The following is a 23,967-nucleotide window of genomic DNA, read 5'->3' as shown; positions in this document are numbered from 1 at the left end:
CGCAAAACTCTGCGGTACTTTTATATGGTGATATCCATGCTAAGAAACAGCCATGGTTTTTAGCATTGACATAGTTCGATCTGAAATCTGGTGCTAAATTTAAAATGAAAAGAAAGGCAATTGTATTTACAGAGTACCTATATGCCAGGCCGGTCACTTTTTCACATCCTCGTTTTATTCGTAAACCTCCAGGCAGATCTCACCTATTATTTCCTATTATAGATGAGGAAACGGGGGTCCCAGAGAACGCAGCTGCCCAAGGTCACCATCCTAGGCACTGACTTAAATCGGGACCTGCTCTCTCTGCTCATGGATCCTGCACACTTTCCACGCAGGTGGAATTTGACCAGCCCTGAATGGAGCGTTGAGCCACCAGCCTATTCTGGCTTTGTCCCCATCACTGATTAGGTTGACTTCGTGTTGGGAAGTGGCCCTGCCATCCACCAAGGTGCCTAAACCAAAACCTAGGAGTTGTGTTTGCTCCTCTCTTTTCCTGTCTCTTTTGAAATCTATGGATAAACCCCATCTGCTTTTCCCCCAGCATAGTTTTTGGATCAGTTCATTTCTGTACATCTGCTGCCATCATCATCCTGGTCTTGTCTCTCAGTAGGACCGATAGCCCCTGCTTCTATTCCTTTCACTGTAGACGGAGCACTCAGAAAACTCTGTACAAAACACGAGCCATGCCCCTGCACAGCACCCCCCTCCCGTGGCTGTCCACTGCACCTCGAACCCAGTCCTCCCTCCTTGCCCTGCCCCCCTCTTCCCCTCGACCTCCGCCCCACCGCTCCCAGGATGGCTCTGCTCTGATCATACTAGCTTCTTTGTGTTTCATAAACGGGCCAAACGCAGTTCCCTCCTGGCACGACTGCCCTTTTCTTGTTGTTCGCGTCTCCTTTCAAATGTCATTCCTACAGAAATGCCTTCGTGGACCAGCCTATCTAAATTAATTGTTCCCCACCCTGTCCCAGTCACTCTTTGTTTCATCAGACTGTTTCATCCTCTCCATAACACTCATCCCTATCTGCAGTGATCTTGTTCATTATTTATTTACTTGCTCATTACTCATTATCTTCCTTCCCCTTCCGCATCAGCCGTTCCAGGAGAGCAGGGGCTTCCTCTCTCTGGTTCACGGCTGTGCCCTGGGACCTGGGCCAGTGCCGGGCATGGAGTGGGCATCCGCACGTGTTTGCGGAATAAATGGGCATAGGCTGGCCACATTGGGAATCCAGGGAGTGGGGCTGGGCCTGTGTCCTTGCATTCATTAAGAGCCACCATCAGGTGGGGGCACTTAGTCACTGTCGGTTCCGGCGCATTCCGCTTAAATCCCTCGATCACTGAGATTTATCTCTGAGTTTAATCAAATGTAATTTATATTTCAGCCTCCTCAGTAAATAATTGATTTGCCCTCTCTGTTGTCTTCATCACAAATACCTCTTTGTACTCTAAAGAAATAATTTAATCAGTCAATAGTACACACAGCCCTCTTGTTTAGAAGGCAGATGGAAGATAAAGCGTAAGTCTTGTTCACACCAGAATATACTAAGACAAAAATAATCTCACTTAAAAAAATACTGTGCAAACAACTTGGTGTCACAGATACCCAATTAAATCCCCTTGGTTTTTCTGCTTTTTTTTTCCTGTTTTTTTTTTCCTAATGGAGATGACCCCATGAAAGTTGTAGCTGCTGCAGAAGAAAGTTGTTGGCCAATTGCAGGCCGTGCGTGAAAATAGAAACTTGTTCATTTGTAGTTTAATTAACCTCTGTGTAGGTCCAGGAGCAAGCTTCCAAATGCCTGGTGTGAACGCACATTGTGTGAGAACGCCACGCTAAAGGGTGAGCTGTTTGTTCCATACCGCCTGTGACCTCAGACTCACTGAGTAGATCCCATCCTCCCGCTCTTCTCCCTTAGTCACTGCGGGTCCCTCCATCCCCGGCTTCCAAACCTTGCTGGGATTCTTTTGTAATCCAAATCATGCAAACATCCTTCCTTTGCCCTTATGTGTTTCTCCCAAAGAAAGACTCCGGGAGAGGTAAATTTTACATTTGTTTTCACACATTTGTCTATTTTGAGCCTACTCTTTTTCTGGAGCAGGAGGAGGGAGGGGAAGATAATGAAGCATCAACTCTGATGAGTGTGAAAGGCTCCATGGAGGCGTTCGCACGGGGAAAATGCATCTTTACACTGTCTGGAAGAGTAATTCTCAATATTGTATTTCTTCGCACTGTTTTAATTGGAAACATCTTAACTGTCCAATAATAGGGGATTGATTAAATAACTTATGATACATCTATAGGATGGGATATTATGCGGCCAACAAGAATCATGTTATAAAAAATATCAATATGGAAGAAAATATACAATATACTACCAAATGAAAAAAGGAAGCCACAGCTGTACAGTCTGAAAAAATGTTTTGAAAAATGAATGCTTGTGCACTCAGGGAAAAGTTTGCAAGAGCATCTACTCAAATGGAACTATAAATACACCTTGGTGGTGTTATGGGTGGCTTTCCCCTTTTTTCCCCCTCTTCTGCATTTGCCAAATTTTAAACCCTGAGCACATCTCACTTTGTAATTAGAAAGTATTGAAAAAAGCAGTTATTTTTAAAAAATTGAAATGTAAAAAGTTTAAAAATACATCTGTTCTTTTTCATTTGAAATAAAGTCATATTCACTCATAATCGGCTCTTGGGGCTTTGTAGGTACCTGGTCTTGCTATCATGTGCGTTAGCCAAAGGGAGCCAAGCTGTGAACTTAGGAAAGGCAGCCCTGCTGCATCTCCCAGCTCTGGCGGCAGTGAAGCTGCCTTTGGGTGGGTGATCACTGTGCTCACACCTTCAGACCAGGCCCAGCGGCCCAGCACAGCTGGTAAACACTCAACAGTTTTGCCAGGGGCCTTTGAGTTCCCTTTGGTGGCAAAATTATAGCTCTGGATTTAGCTTCTTGATTCGGTTTAGCCTCGTGGAACATCAGTGTCAGCTCACCTCACTTGAGCACTCAGTTCTGCCTCTTAGCCCTCCTCCCATCCTTCTTGGATTGTTGCATCTGTCTTCCAGAACCCTCTCCCTCAAATGCATTTGTAGTCTCTTTGATCAAGTTCCCAGGAGACCAGTGGCTGAGACAAAAATTTGCTGTCGGAGGCTTTAGTGGGGACTGTCCTCAGAGTCAACACCGGTGGGGCCGAGGGTGGTGAGGTTGGGCAAAGGGAGGCACCGGACCGTGATGCAGTTGCAGCAGAGGCCTCCACTGGGCGCTCTGCCCCACCGTGCACACTTGAGTTGTCCTTCAGAATTGTCTCAAACTGAGGCATGGGTCTGGGCCTTTATACCCAGCCAGCTAATCAACCAGTTATTGATTGGGTGCAGCGACTGGGAGGAGGGGCAAGTGGGGTGAGGGAGGCACGACCTTGGCTGAGGGCAGTTCCCTGAGTGCAACTCATCCGAGGGCCTGCAGGGGCCAGCATGCCACCTGAGGGGACGAGTGCTCAGTTCCAAAACTGGATCTGGGTGGTGGACCACATGTAGCCAGCAGTGCATGGGGAAGGAAGCAAAAATACTGTGAACAAATAATGTTGGCCAGGAGCAGCAATACTGTGTTGGGTGCTTCTCACGCAGGACTGCGTGTGAAGCTCGGACAGTAACCCTGCAAGGTGAGCTTCACTATCTTCCATTGCAGAGAAACAAAGTGACTCGCTCTTAGCCAAGAAGCTCCTGAGTGGCAGAGCCGCTGAGAACTGAGGTTTCTCCTGGACTCTGTTCTTCACATGCATGACCCTCCCTGTGCACGCTAGATGCAGCTGTCCTGTTGTGTTTCACACGCGTCTCTCAGCCTTGCCTGCAGCCCTGCAGCACAACCGTAACTGGGCCCTTTTGTTACAAAGGACAGAAACAAAAATAAAGGTAATGACTGTGGATCTGGACCTGGCCTTGGCCTCGAGCTTCAGACTCTCTTCCTGTAAAACTTTTGATTAACAGCATTTCTTTCTCGGCACTCCTGCCTCTGCCTTTCTTAGCTCTGTGATCTTGGGCCAGTCTTTACCTCCTGGAGTCCCAATTTCCTCATCTATAAGAAAGGATTAATAATGCATGTCATGCCAGGTTGTTGTGAGGAATAAAAGGACAAAGAAGAAGGACTTACATATTGCTTAAAGCCTGTCCTGTACCTTCCAGCGTGGCTTCGACATGAGATGAAGTGTTACATACCTAGTGCGATATCTCACACTTAATGGCGACACATACTGGTTTTTACCTGCTTTGCCTCTTGGGCACGAGGAAAAAGACACAAACCCACCGATAAGAAGACTTGAGAAGTGAATGGTGTCACGCCATCCTAAGACTCCCAGTAAGCCAGTGTGTAAAAGCCTCCAGGTTTGAAGCCAGACCTGTCGGTCCTTTATTGACCCAAATGAGCAACACATACTAAGCTCCATAGCCTTCCTGGAAAGACATCAAAAGGACTCAGCAACTGAGGATAATAGCTGTCTTCACACCATCTTAAAACCAAGACGTTTCTCCGTTTTTCCATCTTGCCGCTGCTTCCTCACACATGAAGACTTGATTGGCCATCTCTATTACCCCTGCCTTCCATTTGTGTGAAAAATGCTGGGAATCGCGGAGCTCTGAGCCGGATTAATAATAGCACCTGAGACGTCGGGCCCTGCGACTGGAACTGAAACTTGGTTTTCCCAAAGTTACCAAACAGTATGGACAGGTGTGTTGGGGTTGAGGGGCAGGGTTGGAAACTCTTGGTAAAGAAGGAGCTGTTTCCCTTATTAAATAGATTAATTCATTCCTCAAATATTGAGAATTCCTTATATGCCAGGCCGTGTCCTAGTTGTTTGGGACAGAGAGCAAATCAGAAGGCGACATTGGCCCTCAAGAGCTTAAGGTCTACCCAGGGGAGACTGGAAGGCCTCCCTTCTTCCTGCTTTGATGTACCGCTGCACATGGAAAACCACCAGGTCCCAGACCTACTGGACATGAGGATCTCTTCTGTTTTTCTTTAAAGAAACTTAACATATTAACTGCCATGTGAGTTGTATTTAACTCACGGTAGTTTTGAGCCCGGGGCCATGTGAAGCACATGTAACTCCCACGTCTCTTTACTTTGAGAGCCTCATGGTACGCAGGCAGCTCACACTGCCATGCTGTAGCATACGTGTTATGTGATGGGCAGCCCCTAGGAAAAGCCCTGCAGTTGGTTCATGAAAATCTTCATTGTTGATGTTCTTATTGTTACAATTAATACTGACAATTTAATCATATATAGCTCACACACAGAAAACAATAAAAAATAACAAATTTTCCATTAAATTAGAAAGGATTGTTTTGTTTTCGAAGTTTTTATTCTATTTTCATAATAAAATACTACAGCCCCAAGGGGAAAAAATTTTTTTTTCTAGCATGGCATTCAATGTGTTAAAAACGGTGCTTACACAGACACTACTAGGATGGTTGGTCTACGGATTTGTCGGAGTGACAGGATGTGGCAGGTGATTGTTTTGTTATTAAGAGGTTATTAATAATGTCATGCAGTTTTTATAATAGATTTTTCAAAATCAAATTTTAAAAGACCCAGCAGGAAGGTAAAAACATAGAAATAAATGCTGGTAGATCCTTATCAGGGAAATGCAAAAAGGACCAACTATTAGGGCAGAAGAATTGGGTCACTTATAATTCAGTGGTTCCTAATCTGACTCTGCTTCAAAATCACCAGCTAAGCTTTAAAAATGCAGATTCCCAGGCTCTCCAGTGAGATTCTCTGGAAGTAAGGCCTGGGATCTTAGCACTTCACTTTGTACAGAAAGGTGTCAATGGACTCCAGGCACCCTTTCTAACAGAGCACTTATCAGGAGTACCAGAGAAAATGATTTTTAAAGAAAATGTGTACGTGAGTCATAGGTTGAATATTATTTTAGCTCTTTAATTAGTTTACCTTTTAGCAATAATGAAAGCAGCCATGTTCATAAAAACACATTTTAACAGCCCCCTAAGTGTGTTTTTCCCCTTGTTCTGCTCACTACCCAGCTAGTTAATTACACAAAATCAGCATTCTCTCCTACGCAGCCAGCATACGTAATTATTTGTCCGTTGCAGATCAACACCTGGATAATTGCAAGATAGAATTCGAAGTAAAATAAGTTACCTCTGCTGCTGGGCCCTGAAATTCCCCCACAATCTGTTCTCAAATTGGACAACCTGACAGACAATAGGGCTCTTTCGGCAATAGACAGAATGATGTTGGACAGGCTAGGGAAGGGAAAAAAAAAAAGCAACCCTTTGAAATTGTCTTATCAAGATGGATGGCCTGTGATTCAGATAGATATGCAGGAGGAGGGAGGATCTTTCTGTGTTAATAATTTATAAGGTGATCTCCCTATTTGCCTTCAGGAAGGAACATCCTGTTCTTAATTGCATCCTTATTCCCAGGCAACCAAAAAAATTCCCAGACAGCTGGGACCATTACTTCCGATGCACTACAACTTTGTTGTAGTTAGCTTTGGGCCACTGGAGCTTAATGTGAACTATATTATTCAGGAAGGAAGACGGCAGTAAATATTTACTGAATGACTGCCATGTGCCGGGCAGTGTGCTAAGAGCATAACATATGTTATCTCCTGTGATCCTTCTAACTACACTAGAGAGGGGTACAGATAACCTCAATGTGTTACAGATGAAAAGCCTAACACTCAGAAAAGTTAACTGACTTTCCCAATATTGCACACACAGGAAGTAGCTTACCACGCTTATACTGCAATGCCTCCTGACTCCAAAGGGTTAGGCAGTCATGCCCCTCACTAACAGCGTGTCCTTGCACCAATGACTTCACTTCCCTGTGCCTCAGTTCCCTCTTCCTCTCAGCATGTTGTAGTTTTTGCCTCCAGGGTTGTTGGGAAGCTTAAATAAGACAGTTTATAAAAATAGGACAGAAACGCTCATTTGCAGGTATCCTCCAGCTTTTTACTCCTTCCTAATTCTGGTTCCCCTATTATGGAAAGAATATTTGTGCCCCCACCCCCAGAATTCATATGTGGAGGCCTTGACTCCCAACGTGATGTATTTGGAGGTGGGGCCTTTAGGAAATAATTAGCGCTTTTTTTTGGAGGGGGCAGAGTCTCGCTTTGTTGCCTAGGCTAGAGTGAGTGCCGTGGCGTCAGCCTAGCTCACAGCAACCTCAAACTCCTGGGCTCAAGTGATCCTCTTGCCTCAGCCTCCCAAGTAGCTGGAACTACAGGCATGCGCCCCCATGCCCAGCCAATTTTTTCTATATATATTAGTTGGCCAATTAATTTCTTTCTATTTATAGTAGAGACGGGGTCTCGCTCTTGCTCAGGCTAGTTTCGAACTCCTGACCTGGAGCAATCCGCCCGCCTCGGGCCTCCCAGAGAGCTAGGATTACAGGCGTGAGCCACCGTGCCCAGCCTGGAAATAATTAGCTTTAAATGAGGTCATGAAGGTGACGTACTCATGGCAGCATTAGTGGCCTTATAGGAAAAAGAAGGGAGACCAGCACTCACTCGCTCTCTCTCTTCCTCAGAGCATGCACAGAAAGACGTCTTGTGAGCACACAGTGAGATAGTGGCTATCTGCAAGCCAGGAAGGGGACCCTCTCCAAGAAGCAAGTCTGCCAGCACCTTGATCTTGGTCTTCCCAGCCCCTAGAACTGTGAGAAGTAGATGTCCATTGTTTAAGCCACCTAGTCTGTGGCATTTTGTTCTAGCAGCCTGAGCTGACAAGACATCCCCTTAGGTGTTTAAGTATCTAAACGCAAAAGTGAATACTCAGCTAGATATAAGAAATGCGTTGGAGTTGACCCCTACTAGATAAATACTGTAACTGTCAAAAGTTAAAAGAATTAACAGCCAGAATGACCACATTAGAAAAAAAAAATACTTATCTTGGCTCTTATATGGGTTTCTGTGGCCATACTTCTTATAATCTATGAGGAGTGGGGGAGATAAAGGGAGAACAATCTTGGATGTGAAATATCTTTTATTTGGCCGTTATCGGTCTTTAGTGAGCAGCCTGGAGTGGGAGGCCATTTAGGACTCCAGTGGACCCTGTGGGCTCTCTGCTTCAGTGTCATAAAAAATGCTAATTGCCTTCCTCCTTCGGATCCTGACTCCTGACAGAGAAACGTGCTGCGTCAAAGCTTCTGCAAGGTGACTCCCAGTGTGGGACCTCAACATTGGCAATGCCTTCTGCTGAGAGACAGAGACTTGGTGTTCTCTCTGACAGCATCTTTGAGGCGTGTTCAAAGGGAGAATTTACTCCATGCCCTGGGAATTGGCCTGATTTAAATTCAGAGGAGAGTCCTGCCCTGGTTAGGAGGTGAGCAGGTTGTGATATGCTCTTCTCTAATGGCATAAAGCAAAGCCAACATTAAAATGACTATGGGTGTGACATTTACTTTATCCCATTAGGAATTTTATTCCTTGAAGACTAAGTGAGTCACATGAATGGAATGTGTAAAATAAGGTCTGTATGGAAGGGGCTTATGATGACCCCATAGGTGCTTTCCCACCTCAATTCTGATTCCTGGAGTCCACTCGTCACTTTGGAATAAATAAATTCAATTCTTTATTCAGTTATTCAGATCTGGGCACTCTGGGTCTACTCTATTCCAGGTAACATACTAGGTTCAAGGGACACAATTGAGTCAATCCCAGTTTCAACCCTTATGGAACCCAAGTGTGGAGAAAGAGACAGACAAGAAAACAGTCAGTGAAGTCCACAGACAATAAAAATATGTCCACATATTGGGAGAATGCTAGGCACTAAGGATACAGTGTTCAACTAATCCAAGTTTTGTTGGATTAGTTTTGCCTTTATGGAGATTATGGGTTAATGAGAAGGGCCGAGAGTAGGCGGATTATTACTAGTGAGATTAATTCATTGCAGAAGTGCAGAGGAATTACCAGACTACGATGGGAGCATCTCAGAGGGGACTTACCAGATAGGACAGAAGTCCAGGGCACATGGTATTATGTTGAGATCTCAGGTGTGAAAAGGGAGGGGTGTGAAGATGGAGGGATGGGAGAGGACAAGGATGGGCAGTGTTTTTCAGGCCCAAAGGACAACAGGTGCAGAATTGCAGATCACAACATGCATTGCACAGAGTGCGGCTTGGCCAGGAGGTCTGATTGAGGCCACTTGGGGAGCACATGAAAAAAGAGGGGGGTGGTCCAGAATGGGACTGGTCACTTAGGCAGGGACTCGATCAGGCAGGCTCTGTAAGATATGTTAAGGAGGTTGATATTAGTCGGTGGAGAGTGGGGGAAAGGAGGGAGGAGTCCTCCGAAAAACACCACCCTCATAGCAGAGGGGATACTTGGTCTGAGTCTTGAAATGTTTGTCAAGGAGACAAGACAAGCTAGAGATGAGGGAGTAGCAAGAGAAACAGGCATGGAGACACCTGGCCCACCGGGTCAGGGTTTCAGGTGTTGGGGGTGAGGGACATAAATGAGGTGGGAGAACGAGAGGGGAAGACAACCGTGGCAGCTGGCCAGAAGAGGTGACATTTCTAGTGAGGTAGTGTTTGACAAGATGGCACTTGGGATGGACCCTGTTGGAGGCGGTGTGGGGCATGGATTGGCGGGTGAAGGTGGAAGCACACCTGGGACTCTGGGACGCCTCCAGGCATGACTGAGTGATGCATGTGCACCGCCCCACCCCTGCTGTACATTAAGGACAGCAGCCCCTGGGGTTCCCGGTGCTCCTCTGTGAAATTCAAAATGCATGATTCCTAGAAACCCAAATGTCTTATTATGATTATAGATTTGTTGGAACTCCCTGAGGATTTTTCAGGTTGCTTTTTCTCAGCCAGATCTGCAAAGAAACATTGTGAGATGCAAGTTACCTCCAGGATATGCAAGATTATCTGTCAGGACATGAGAAGCATATATATATATATATAAGTATATATAAGATATCCATTTATGTTTGGCTTTAAAAGTTTTAAGAAAAAGTAAGTTTTAATAATATTAATAGATGGATTATCAGTGATACATATATGTAGTTTATACAGAAATATACCTGCTTTAGAGTTATATGCTCAAAAATATTTTACTGATAGAGATATGTGATTAAAACTGGAAATCTGAATTCTGTGAATTTAGGAAGGCCTGGGTTTAAATTCTGGCTCTGGTCCATACCTAGATATACCAACTTAGTTCTGTTTCTAGATCTAAAATATGTGGACAGTGACCACATGAGATTTCCACAGCAATAAACTGAAATATGCAAAGTACATCATACAATTATGGCTCATGATTAAAACTCTCTAGATGTCAGTTATAAATATCCTCATATACGGTTATCACTCAGATACACTTTAGACACCATCTTTTCTCTGTGAACACTCACTGGGTACGTGGGGAGAGTGAATGCCAAAAAGGGCAAACGACATGTGCAATCACATAGCTGAAGGCATAGTGACAGAGACTACACCTAAATCCAGGCCGCCTCACTTTCTTTCAGGCCAGTTTCTGTTTTTCTTTCAGGGCCCTTGATGCTGTGTAACCCCCATACCTTCTTCCTTTGGAATTCAAATCAATGAGCTATTGAAAATTCAATTCTCAGATTACTTGGAGAGTTTTGGATTAAGATCTCTGATAAAGCATCCACTATTTGTTTTTAGTTACAGTTGTTTGTTTGTGGAACCAAGTGAAGCAGGTGTATCAGAGCAGAAATCTTCAAGCCATTCAGGGCAGCTCTTTTTAAGTAGGAAAGCAGTAAGGAGGTGGTGGACCCTACCCCACCACACTCATAGCCTCCCAGGCAGACATGCTTAGCCAGCCACACGTGATGCCAAACAGTGTTTCTCAAGCTTAAGGAGATTCCTTTTAAACATTAAAAAAGAAATTATCAGACTTCTAAAAAACCAGAGTTGAAGTCTATGAAAATATATTTGAGGCATATTATTACTAATAGATTTTTTCCTTTGTAACTAGTAAAATAAAAGACCGTTGTCAGTTTGAAAACTCCAAATGAAAACATTGGAAATGTTCATTCTGAGGACCCCACTTTGAGAAATATCATCTTACGGGGGATTTTCTGCATAAGGAAGTTGCTGTGCTCTAGAGATCTTTTGAAGATTACTTACATCTGACTCATCTCGCTCTACTGGGTTTCTCCCACTGGTACATAATCTCAGTGGGATTGAGGGATCTGTTCTTGCTGCTGTTTTGTTTTTATAGATGATTCTCCATCACACTCAAATTGGAAAATTATAGCAAAAATCCATTAACTTGTCTACTAGAAGGTAAGCTCCATGAGTATAAGGATATGTATATGTTTTTGATCTCTGCAGTATCTTTAGCACCTTAGAACATATATACAGTAGGCGCTCAATAAATTCTGAATAAGGGAATGAGTGAATCAGCCAATTAATGAGAACCTTATGCTTCCCCAGATGTTGCTGCAGTGTTGTTTTTAATCGAATCCTCATGACAAACCTGGGTGGTTAGTAGCTCCCATGGCCTAAAGCACAAAGCCCAGTGGCTTTGGCTTGCCTTGCATGTCCCTCCTGACTTGGCCCCTCCTGGCGTTGACAGAATCACTCTACCCACGTGCTCTAGCCCTGTCCAGCTCACCCCAGACTAGTCTCATCAGAATCTGTGGGGCGGTATTTTTAAAAGCTCCCAAGTTGATCCTAAAGCATAGCTTGGATTGACAAACAGTACTCACTATTGTCCAGATCTCACCGTACGTTTTGTTACTCTGGAAATCTTCTCCCCTCCTTCTCTGCCTGTTGAAGCCCCACTTTCTCACAGGGGCTTACTCGAATGTCATCTCCCTTCTGTAGCTCTTCCTAATCCTCTCCCCTCCCAAATAGAAACTGTTTATTCTCCCCTCAGTGCTGTATGACACCCACAGCCTTGGTCATATTTTGTTAAGCTATTTGTTTTCCTCTGTGTGTCCCCTTTTGAAATGTAACTCTCCAGACAGGAAAGAAGACACATTTTGCTAAACCTAGGTACCACCAGAAGCTAGCAGAATGCCTAGCACAAAGAAAACTGTCAGGGCAGTATTGTATACAAATGATGATCATATAAGTAGGGCAGTCACACAGTTTATTATCCAAACTAGGATACTTTTGAGATTAATGAGGGGTGCTGGTCACTAGAGCAAAAGACAAAAAGTATAAACTGGCACTGTCACAGAAAAGCTGAAAGAAGGATCACCCAAATAGCAACAGCCAGGGTTGACTGAGCACTTCCTGTTTGTCAGTCACTGTCCTGGATGCTGTCTGTATGTCTTTTCTTTAACCTTCACAGTAACCTTGTATGGGAGCACCTATTATTATCTACACTTAACCATTAAGAACACTGTGGCAGACATGGAAAGGAGGTTATGCACAGTACACAACTAAGAAAGGGCTGGGAGTTGAACCCAGGTGGTCTGAACCCAGAGCTTCTGTTCTAGATCGGTAAGCCTTATTACCTCCTTGTGGGAGAACTCAGGCCTTGGAGATGGAGAGGGTGAGATTCTATTCCCAGCTCAACTGGAAGTAACTTTAGTTACCTCTCTGGCTTTAGTTTCTTCATCCATAGAATAATAACAATGTCAATTTCCAGTAACCTTGCAGGATTAAATGAGATAAGATATGAGAAGATCCGGGCTTGTGTACTTGTGAAACACTTGTCTTAGGAATGAGATGTCCACCAGTTTACTATAACTTCCATAGTACATCTCAAATAGCTGTTTGAGATCTGAAACATCTCAAAATATGAAGGGCTAAATGTAATAATAGTACGCAGAGGGAAGTCCCAGGAGTCCCCATAGCCTAATGGTTAAAACCATGAAATTTTGCACAAGACCTGGGTTCAGATTGAAGCTGTGGAATTCCAATAGGCATTTCTCCAAAGAAGATATGCAAATGGACAATAAGCTCATGAAAATATGCTCAACACTGTTTTTTCCTTAGGGAAATACAAATCACAACTGCACTGACATGTCACTTAGCACACACTAGGATGACTAAAGAAAAAAAGACAATAACAGATGTTGGGAAGAACATCTGGTAGAGAAACTAGAACCCTTATACATTGCTAGTGGGATTGTAAAACGGTACAGCCACTTTGGGAGAACAGTTTGACAGGTCCTGAGAAAGCTAAATGTATGACCCAGAAATTTCTTATGACCCAGAAATTTCTCCCTTAGGTATAAAGAGAATTGAAAACATACATCCACACAAAAGCTTGTATGCAAATGTTCGCATTATTCATAATAGCCCAAAAGTAGAAACGATCTACATGTCCATCAACTGATGTGGTATAACCACACAATGAAATAATATTCAGCAAAAAAAAAAAAAAAGACATTACTGATGCATGCTATAACATCAGTGATACTTGAGAACATGTTGCTGAGGAGCCACTCACAAAAGACCATACATTATAAGATTCCATTTATATAAAATGTCTTGAAGAGGCAAATCTAAGAGACAGAGATTAGTAGTTGCTTAGTACCAGAAGGAGTAGGGGTGTAGGGAGTGACAGCTAACAGATATGGGGCTTCTTTTTGGGGTGATGAAAATGTTCTGAAGTTAGTGGTGATGGTTGTACACAAGCCTTTGCATATACTGAAACCACTGAATTGTATCTATTAAAAGGGTAAATTATGGTATGTGAATTTTATGGTATATCCGTATAGCAGCTGTTATTTAAAAATTCAAGCTCTGCTGTTGACTTTGGCTATTGGTGTTGTCTTCTGTAAAGTAGTGCTCATTATGGAGCCTAACTCAAAGAGCAGGTGTGAGATTAAATGAGAAATTGCATGTGAAACTCTTGGCATAGTAACTGGTATAGTAATAGACAGTGACTACTTGAATGATTTTCCTTAGACACTGGCCTTTGTCTTGTCCATCCTGAAGCAAAGGGTCAGTGTCTCTCTCAGCAACACAGGCTAGGATTCATGATGACTTAGGATGCATGAAGACTGACCCTGTCCCTAACATCCTCAAATTCTATGTGTCTCTGATAGAATTACAGCCTTATGGCTCTGATATCTGTTATTTATTTCTTAACTAATATAACTGAGACCTTGCTCAAGATGTGCTCGTGAAAAATTACCCTTTTAATGGTGAAGCATTTAATGAGAAACTGGATTATCTACTGCATAAGTGCCCTTCATACAAATTAGCTTGGCCCTAGGTCCTAATCTAAATTGGACTCCCTACTTTCCTCTAAATGGCCTAATATTTTCTTATTAATCTCTGCCCTTATTCACCTGATCTGGCTCTGCCTTCTCTTATGAATCTTCCTCCTCAGCAGAGTTCTGTGCCCTGACAAATGTTTCTTAAAGCTGTCTTGTATCTGACTCAGGGACCTTTTTGTGGATGTGACAGGCAGCTGGAAGGTGTCTGTTCCCTTTCACGCTCTCTCTCCATCCTCTAGTGGAGTTTTAACGTTGCCAATGTATTGAGTATCAACAGATTTGGGCCAGGTGAGTTCTGGTACAAGGTGAAGATAGGACTTGATAGAAAAGTCAGAGAGATGAGAAGCACTTAATCGCAGTGGTTAGGAGAACAGGCCCGAAAACACAGAACACAAGCAAACTGCAAGCTTGGACTTCGGCGCCAGGCAATTCTGGGTTCGGTTCCCACTCAGTGAGTTTGGCAAGTTACATGGCCTTTCCCACCTTCAGTTTAGAGCCTCTCCTATATAACCTGAACGACAGTACCTACCTCAAGGATTATTTTCAGGGCTAAACAAGTTGATGCATATGATGTGCTTTGTGATAAAAGCTACCGGCATTGTTATTATAATTAAAGTTTGGGGGATGTCTCAATGATGAAAGGCATGTTATTACTGACTGAAATATTGTCCTGTGTTGAAGAGGACAGATGGGATTTGCTATAGAGGATGATAACCTTCCCCAAAAATCATAGGTCACCCTGCCAAACATTGCATAATCAGGCAGGGAAGGGTGACCTGTAGTCCCACGGGCCCTGTTACTTAGCTAGGTGGTGTTATAAAGCGTATTATGGCAAATGGCCCCTTTGTTCTTTGCTCTAGTTTCTAATATCTGCCCTTACATAGCCCTGAGGATTAATTCTTACATTGATTATAGTTTCAGACTAATCACCCATGTATTATATTTGCTTTATGGAATATTATTCTAAGGTTTTAATATACTACGAGTCAACAGGAGTGTGTTGGAACAAAAAAGACAACTGGGTGTTGGAGACCACAAGTCCAGGCCTGGCTGGACACATCCCTCCTCTCTGCCTCCCTTCCTCTTAGGGTTTCTTCCACTTGCTGCTTTTACTGGGCTGATGTTAGCAGTGGCAGCTACCATTTATAGTACTCGTACCGTGTGAACACGTGCTTCACACATACCATCTCCTTGAAGTTTCTATCCATACTAACACTGTAAGGTAGATATTTTATTCTCATTCAACAGGTAAGGGACTGAGGCTCAGTTTTTCAACTTACGAGAGAGGGAGCCATGATTCGGCATGACATGAGGATGCCTGACTCTTAAGCATGAGCCTTCTCACACCTGGCATGATGCACTATGCGTTTTTATTTGCAGTCACCAAAGACTTGAGCTTCTGGGACACAGACTTTGATTCATTCATCTGCTGCCAGTGAGTAATAGCATCTGGCACAGAGGAGATGCTCAGTAAGGAATGAATGGATAAATGAGTGAAATGAAAGTTGTATTTGTCAGTAGAAAAGTACCATATGATGGTTAGCTACGGCTGTTCTTTTTTTTTTTTTTCTGTTTTAAGCATGTCCTCCAATAATTCTCAACCCCACAACATAGAAAGGCCTTCATGTGCACATCATGTGGATAGAAGGAAATAGGCGGAATTATCCCTAAAGTCCTCAGCTCTAAGTTTCTGACCGATGAGAGAAGGCAGGAGGGGGAGGAATCAGGTATTGAAGTTAGTGATGTTCTGGGAGATAAATATCAGAGAGCTAGGGCACTCCAGGTTTTAATCACCATGTCGTGTGTGATGCCCTGAACTCTGTGTGGGGTGGGGAACCTGTGGACTTGAGTCCATATGTGGCCTTCTGGATCCTTGAGTGTGGCCTTTTGACCGAATCCAAATTTTGCACAAATTCTTTTAATAAAAGGATTTGTTCTATGAAGTTTGCATTCGGTCGAAGGGCCACACTTGGGGATCTGGAGGGCCACATGTGGCCTTGAGGCCACAAGTTCCTCGCCCCTAAACCATTTCTTCATTATCTAGAAAATGGAAATGGTTTGGTTGTTGTGAAGAGTGGGGATAAAGTTCACAAAACATATTGCAGGAAGCACTTGCTTGGTCTTCGCTTTATGTAGATATGTTTGAACTCCTGGTTGACTTGTCTTAGCAAAATATGATGTCAATAATTATCCAGAGAGCCTGTTGCAAGGCATGAACACACAATGCCAACCAGCGTGGAGGCCTATTTCCCTGCACACCTGAGTTACCAGAAGAGATATCATAAAACTATTTCTTGATCCTTATGCTCGGGTCACTACTTGATACAAAGGAATTACTCTGGAGTTTCTCTATAAAACAACCAATGGAATTGGGTGTAAGGAGGGTCTTGTGCCTTGGCTGAAGTATTATTAAATGTTGGAAATGCCACAGATTCAGCGCTAATACTATTCTAACAGCAATTCCAGACGTGAACTCTTGGTGGGTGATTATCATTTGTTAAGTAGCTACTGTGCATCAAACACTGAAGTAGATGCTTTATACAACTTATCTGATTTGTTTATCTTAATGCTCTATGGGGGTGGTAATTTTTAACGGTTTTCCCCTACCTGAGAAAGCTGAGGGTCAGAAAAAATAGAAGTAATTTCTCTCAGGATTTAAATGGACTCAGCAAAAATATGCATCTAGGAATATTACCCTTCTTTTCTCCTGTGTGCAATGAATTGACTTTCCCGGAATGTAGGTGCAACCAGACAGCGAATCGTGGACTTGGGGATACGTAGAGCCAAGGCGATCTGTATGACTGTATATCTGAATCTGCTTTTTCTGTCTCTAGGTCAGGATCGCAGTGAAGCCACTTTGATAAAGAGGTTTAAAGGCGAAGGGGTCCGGTACAAAGCCAAGTTGATCGGGATTGATGAAGTTTCCGCGGCTCGGGGAGACAAGTTATGTCAGGATTCCATGATGAAACTCAAGGTGCTGTGCAAACATTCTATTTTAAATTTCTTGGGTTTGATATGACCGAGAGGAATCATTGCCATCATTGTGGTAAATAACTTTATTCATTTACTGTTAAAGTGCTTGGTTTGCTGATCAATCATCATATTTACTCACTGGGAAGAAATGTCAATCATTGAGTGAATATTTAGTAAGTACCTAGTATGTGGAGGTTTTTTTTATTTTACTAAGCCCTGTTTTATAATTTTTGAGTGTATTACATTTTATTCAATTTTGTCTTCATTGTGCAACCCCTGCAAAAATAAAAATACAAAATCATCAAATCGTTTAGTCCCTCTCACATTTTATGAGTTTTATGCACTTTATTTTTAAATAGATTTTATATATTTTGCCATGCAGTAAAAGATGTTAAGGTAAAAGCTGATGTTATTCATTCTTATAATTTCTACTAATGTACCCCAAATATTAATATTTTATAGTAAAAGGAAAAATAATATATATTTTAAATGTAATATGTAACTAGATATTGAGATTTGGAGATATTACAAAGAGGTTTCTGACTTTAAAGGCTGTAAAGAAGGCTTTTCTCTGCAAAATCTAAGAAATAAGTTAGAAAAATTTTAAATATATAAAATAAGCAAATTATTTTATTAGAAAGCCTTTAAAATATGCAAGAAATAATGCTGTTCCCGGATTCTTATCTCCATATATTCTTTTTTTTAAAAAAAAAAGTATTATAAAATATTGGAGAAATGAATAATGTAGCAAGAAGTCTACAAATATTTTAAATATTTAAAGGATATATAATTGAATTATTTTTCTGATTATAGAGTTCACATATATTATAAAATATTTGGAAAATATAGAAAGTATGAGGAAGAAAATTGAAGTAAACTACAGTCTCTCAAAGAAAATCAGTGTCAACATTTTTGTGTAAATGTATAATCTGTGTTATATATATAATATATGAATTATGCATATATGTAATAAAATTAGAATTACAGTTTATATGGTTTCATTTTTTTATGTGTTCAAATAGTCCATGAGAACACAACTTGGACAGTGAAATATTTTTAAGTGTAAGAAAAAAGGAAGAAATGAAAAGAAAAAGCAAGCTTTGCCAAGTATTTAAAAGTATTAAGTGAAATAAAATCTGTAAAATACCTTCTGTATCCCCATTTCTTTCATAGATGCTTAATAAATCACAGCTACTAATATTATTTTTGTGTATACTTTACAAGTTTTCTTAGCAGTTTAACATGTTTATCAGATGCTAAGTTTTCCTATAGTGTGGCTCCTAGATATCATGATTTTAAAAACCCTTAATTTTCTACACTGTATATTCCAGCCCTACAACTTCTTTTTATTTTTTAAGCTGTTATACAAACAAACTTTATTTTAATAGCTGTGTATTTAGTATAAGGTCACTAGAAAAAGGCATAAAAGACATCAAAATCATGATTTCACAGATAATCCCCTTGGATCAGGTTAATTCATTTCTCTCTCTTTCTCTCTCTCTCTTTTTTTTTTATAATTAAGCAATGCTATGAGATTTTAGGGCCATCCAATAATGAGCTTTCTTCATCTCCTAAGTTCAAATTTGAATGCTCAAAATAGATGAAGGAGTTGGGGACAGGAAGAATTCCAGATTCCAGCTTTGTGACCGATAACAGCTGGGTTGGAGGATGTGACCCAAATACACAGCTAGAGCAGCATCCTTGAGTGAGACCGGCTATTCCACTTGGTTTATGGTGTCTAGGATAACTGCGGTCCTCCCTGTTCCCCTACTCCCTGCCCTGCCCTAGAGAAGGACCCGTGATTTGTATGTGAGATCAGACCAGAGCACAGCCTGTCCACCAGCAAGCAGGTTCACAGGGAGCCCCAGAAGAGATTGAGCCTTGTGTGTTCAACTTCAAACTCTCTAATCAGATAGAGCCACACCTGTCATCCCAAGGGGGCCTCACCAATCATGGGGATAAAGGCCAGGATCTTGATCTTGCTGAAGTGTCTTCTTACTGAATATGAAGTCAGACAAATGGAGATTTGTTCCAGACAAATCTTAATTAAAAGATATCAAGAAAATGTCATTACTTAACCTTTCACCAACAAAGACCTGGTCCTCACCCAGAGCCACAGGTCTGCTGAGGAGAAAGGTGCTCGTGCATCTTCCTTTACCAGGTATCTGTCACGAAACACCTCATGGGCCAGCTGCCTTCATGGAAGCACTGAGGCCTATGTGGTTATGAGTCAGGAGTTGGCCTCTGATCCCAGAATGTTCTCACTCAGAATCAGCATTGGTCCAAGCTAGTGGACCAGGGCTGGCAATCGCTGCCAACCTCGTGTGCTCATGTGGCACCTGCTTTGAAGTGCTCCATCTGTCACCTCTCATAACCATGAGGTCCCCGAAGCCCTAAGAGTTTGTCCGACCGTAACACACTCTTGTCAAACGTGCTGAACTTGTTGAGCGTTTCTTGGTTCCCAGACAATTGTGTTTCATTATTTGTAAGTTGCTGAGAAGAATGTTGACATTTCAGCTCCCAGTAGTTTTTCTTTAGGAAACACAGAAACATAAATGATCGATTCTCCATTTGGCCACCTGCCCAGGAAAATAAGAAACAGAGAAGTATAAGATGCCTCTTAGTTTTGCAGAAAGGCCCATTTGCTCATGTTAGGTTATATGAGAAAAAAAAAAAAAATCTGTCTTTTTTTTTTTTTTTTTGGCTAGATTCTCTGAAGCTGGTTCATTTCTTGCTTTAAAAAGTTTTCTCTTGGATTATAGAGGTTTGAGAGGGGATTTGTATTGTGAGCATGAGTGGTCCATTGCCTACCAGCAAAGTACCATAATCATCATTGTGGACATCTTCCTATTTTAATTTATAGTCAACAAAGTACTTTTGCACATATTACCTCTTTTGATGTTATGAGGTAGATATTAGCCTCCCTGTTTTATAAATAAGAAATCTGAATTCCAGAAAAGTTAAAGTATTTGTCCCACAACCTTTATTTAATCTAATAAGCCCAGAAATTAGACCCAGATATCCAGAGTCTCAGGGTTTGACGAGACATAGCTTAGCACTTAATTGTATTCTTTTTTGTATTTGCATTTAATTTATTTGGGTTCCCAAACCAGATTTTAAGCTCCTGCCAGTAAGTTACTACCAACAGCCACATATCTATTGACTTCTAGAGTATTCAGCTTTTAGAGATGTTAGACAAGATGGTTGTGGTTGAAGTTGTTGGAAAGGATGGGGTCTCCCAAAGACAGTGCCTGGAGAGAGAAGTACAGAACGCTGAGTATGGCCGGCAGGGCCCTGAAGAAACAATATCTACCCTGGACAGATCAGATGAAGACACTTATGAAGAAGCTCCTTGCAAAGCGGAGGCCAGGGTAGGGTACCAAACAAGGGGTGGTGAGGCTCCCAGAGTATAGCAACAGTGGGAAGCTGTTACCGCCCTAGGAGGACACAGGGAGAGCAGGATTGATAAGAAAGTCCCCGTCCCTCACCAAGGGAGAACATGGCTTCTACCAGAGGTACAGATCAAGGCTGAGAAGGGAGTTGGGAGAAATGGCCTGACCCCTCTCTCTCCTTCCACCTCTCATCTCCTGTCTGTGTCTCGCATTGGTGGAATCCGGCTGGCAGCCACAGGGAAGGAAACTCAGGAGATCTGAGGGATCAGTCACTGGGCACAAAGTAGGACAAAGAAAGATATTTGAATTCCTTTTTTTAACTGGGAAAAATGAAACTTACACTGCATTTTTTTTTCCCCCTAAGATCACACAGATGGTGACTAGCAGGCCTGAGCACAGAGACCAGATTATTACCTGGGGCTTTCTGGAATAGCATTCCAAAGTTTTCAGCATTAGTGCCTGAAACCTGTTGTGTTGACACATATGCTTTGTGAGTTCCATGGAGAGCACGGTCCTATACCATGTGTATGCGCCATGCTGTGCGTGTATTCTCAAAGCCCTTTCATGTACATCATTTATCTGATTGTCACAGCAGCCCCTGAGTGGGACAGGGCAGCCTGTTAATCTTGTCCGGCATGCCTGACCTCTTCTCTGTGTGCAGGTTTCTCCATCGAGACACTGCCTGTGACTCCCTTAGGGACGCCTGTGTCAGCCCTTCCACTCAGTGCTTAGCACATGGTGTTGCTTAAAAATACCAATATTAGCATTAGTGAGAACGATAACTGTTACTTCCTGAGAGCTCCCTGAGCACAGTGCTAAGTGTGGTGTGTGCATACTTCATTTAAGTGTCCCAGCATGCTCATGGAGTAAGAAATGTGACTGTTCTCGTTTTAGAGCTCCTCTTCACCACTAAGTGTGGAAGCTAGTGGTTCCACTTAGCTATTCTCAGGAACTTTGGGGCATGTTTGTGGTATGGCATGCATGATTGCATGGTCATTTTTTTAAAATCTGTTTCCCAAAAAGGGTCCTAGAGAAGAGAGGGTTAAGGTAGAAAGAACACTACTTTAGAATCAGAAAGATCTCTGTTTGAACTCCATTTCTATGACTTAGTAGCTTCTTTAGGTTCTGGAAGTTTCTCTTGATCCCCCTGGCCTTATGTTTCCTCATCTGTAAAATGAGGGAGATAATTCTTACTTCCCAGGATTATGGTGTGGAGTAAATTATATAGCATGTACCAGAACGTTTGGAATATAGCAGGCACCCGAGAAAACGTTTGACTGCTGGTTTCCAGGTTTCCAGTGGTGACTCATTAGGTCAGGTGGCTAATATTAGGCACGGAGCCCAGAACAAGACCTGTATCCACACCTTCTGAGTCTATAACCAGGGCTGTCTCCTGGACCTCAGTTAGTTCTACATGGTGGCAAGGAATACTTCTGTAGGAGATGAACCCCTACGTGTATTGTTTGGTGGCAGACTCGCCTGGACATAGTGCAGTTTTTCAGAGCTTGACTCAGAGTCCTGTCTCACAAGAGAAATGTGTTTGAAAAAATTGGTCTTTTATTTCCTCAAAGATAGTACCTTGTGGATAGTCCTCTCTTTCATTTGTCATGTGAAGCAGCAACTCCAAGCAGAAATGCTCCTGGAACGTGCATGTTGGCTCTTTCCATCCTGTTTTATATTAATACAGCTGTATTCTACCGCAGAGTTCTTAGATATCTGCTTGGAACCAGTAAGCAAAACGGACCTTAGTATCGAATCAGCACTACTTTGTGCCAGGAATTGTCACTGTGTGGTGTTCCAGGCGTTCTGTGAGCTGGGACTGTGAGGACTGTCTTGGAGATGGAGGCAGTAAAGCTGCTCTTCCTGAGCAAAGGTGCAGCCCTCTCCCCACCTGTCCTGGGATGTTCTCACCTAGGAAGGAATACAGCCAGAGGAGGACCTCGCCTCCCCTCTCACAGTCCTTCCAGTCCTTTCCTTTTGGGGGGGAGGGGAATGGCTTAGTCCATTTGTGCTGCTGCATCAAAGTCCCTGAGACCGGATAATTTATAAAGAACAGAAATTTGTTTTTGCATAATCTGGATGCCGGGAAGTCCAGGTTCAAGGTGCTGGCAGGTTCAGTGTCTGGTGAGGTCCCGGTCACTCAGCTTCCAAGATGGTGAGTGCCTTGACACTGTGTCCTCCTGAGGAGCGGAGTGCTGTGTCCTCTCAATGGGATGGGGAAGGGGAAACACACCCACTCTCTCAAGCCTTTTGTAACGGCCCTAATCACCTTTAAGAAGGGTCTGTGCTTACGTCTTAATCGTCTCCTAAAAGCCCCACCTCTTAATACTGTCACACTGGCAAATTTCAATATGTGAATTTGGGGGGAAAAATTCAGACCATAGTAGGGGGCTAATTATTGTTCTATCTTTTGTGTATCCTGGATGCCTGAGGTTGAAGACTGGGGTGAGGAGGAATAGTAATAACATACGTTATTTTACTCCAAACCCAGCCAAGGACACAGATTTCAAAGTTTTCCTAGGTGCACTATCTGGCTTGTCCACTCAGTTACTACCCAAAGGAAGGAAGGAAAGTTACTTTGCTTACCCCTGAGTGCCTGCTTTATGCAGGGCTCCATTCTCACCACCAAGCACATAGAGCAAAGAAAGAAAAAGTTGCATGTGCAATTGAGCCTCCATTCTGTTGGGCAAAGGAAAATAATCAACAAAGGAATATGTGATATGTCAGATGGTGATTGTCATGAGGAAAGTGAAGGAGGGAAAATGAATCAGATGTGATTTGGCATAACGAGTTTGCTCTGTAGCTAAGGGGATACGAGAGGATGACATTGAACAGAAATAAGAATTATCCCTGGGATTCCAAAGACATGCTTTCACCATTGCCCATGTTCCTTAAAAATATCCCGCAGTGAAGTCATGGGAAAGCAAGTAGCACATTGAGGAATCTAGAAACCATTGAATGGTAGGGGGCAGAGGGACGGTGTTGAAGAGACAAAGGACATTGCTTTGGATGCGAGCCACTCTCTAACCATTTATAGGCCAGGCATTGGAGGAGGGACCTTATATGTAGCATTCCTGAGGGGCTGAACACTGGGGAAGGGCTGTGAGGAAAGAGATTCCGCTCCCCAGAAGGAAGACACCTGTGAAGAATAATCAGCGACCCCAGCACCAAGAGCTCAGAGAGCTGAGCTGTGGTCTCACATTTTTCACCAATCCTCTGTGCCATCTCAGGACTGTCCGTCACCTTTCAGAACATTGTTTTTCTCCTCTGTCAGTTGAGAAACGTGGACAGATTAGTTTTTAAAATTCTCTCTGGCTCTAACATTCTGTTTATGTGTAAGATGTGCTGGGGAGTGAATGGGCGACTTAAGATAGAGTAGTCGCCTATTAGTAGGTATCAAAACAGGGACTGGACCACAGCCTTTAATGGACATTCATTT

General features: G+C 42.7%; 1 protein-coding gene across 3 annotated transcripts in view; it reads left to right on the top strand.

Annotated features, from left to right (window-relative positions):
- Positions 1–23,967, top strand: part of DAB1 (DAB adaptor protein 1) — a 1,133,708-nt gene that overhangs the window by 980,867 nt on the left and 128,874 nt on the right. For all 3 annotated transcript variants that reach the window (XM_075998696.1, XM_075998701.1, XM_075998702.1), the window contains one exon: positions 16,998–17,137. In XM_075998696.1, coding sequence (XP_075854811.1) covers positions 16,998–17,137 — 140 coding nt within the window. The remainder of the gene's footprint in view (positions 1–16,997; positions 17,138–23,967) is intronic.

The sequence above is a fragment of the Microcebus murinus genome, chromosome 2, assembly GCF_040939455.1.
Source record: "Microcebus murinus isolate Inina chromosome 2, M.murinus_Inina_mat1.0, whole genome shotgun sequence".
NCBI lineage: Eukaryota > Metazoa > Chordata > Mammalia > Primates > Cheirogaleidae > Microcebus > Microcebus murinus.
The sequence above is the reverse complement of the archived record's forward strand: the minus strand, read 5'-3'. Positions and strand labels throughout refer to the sequence as shown.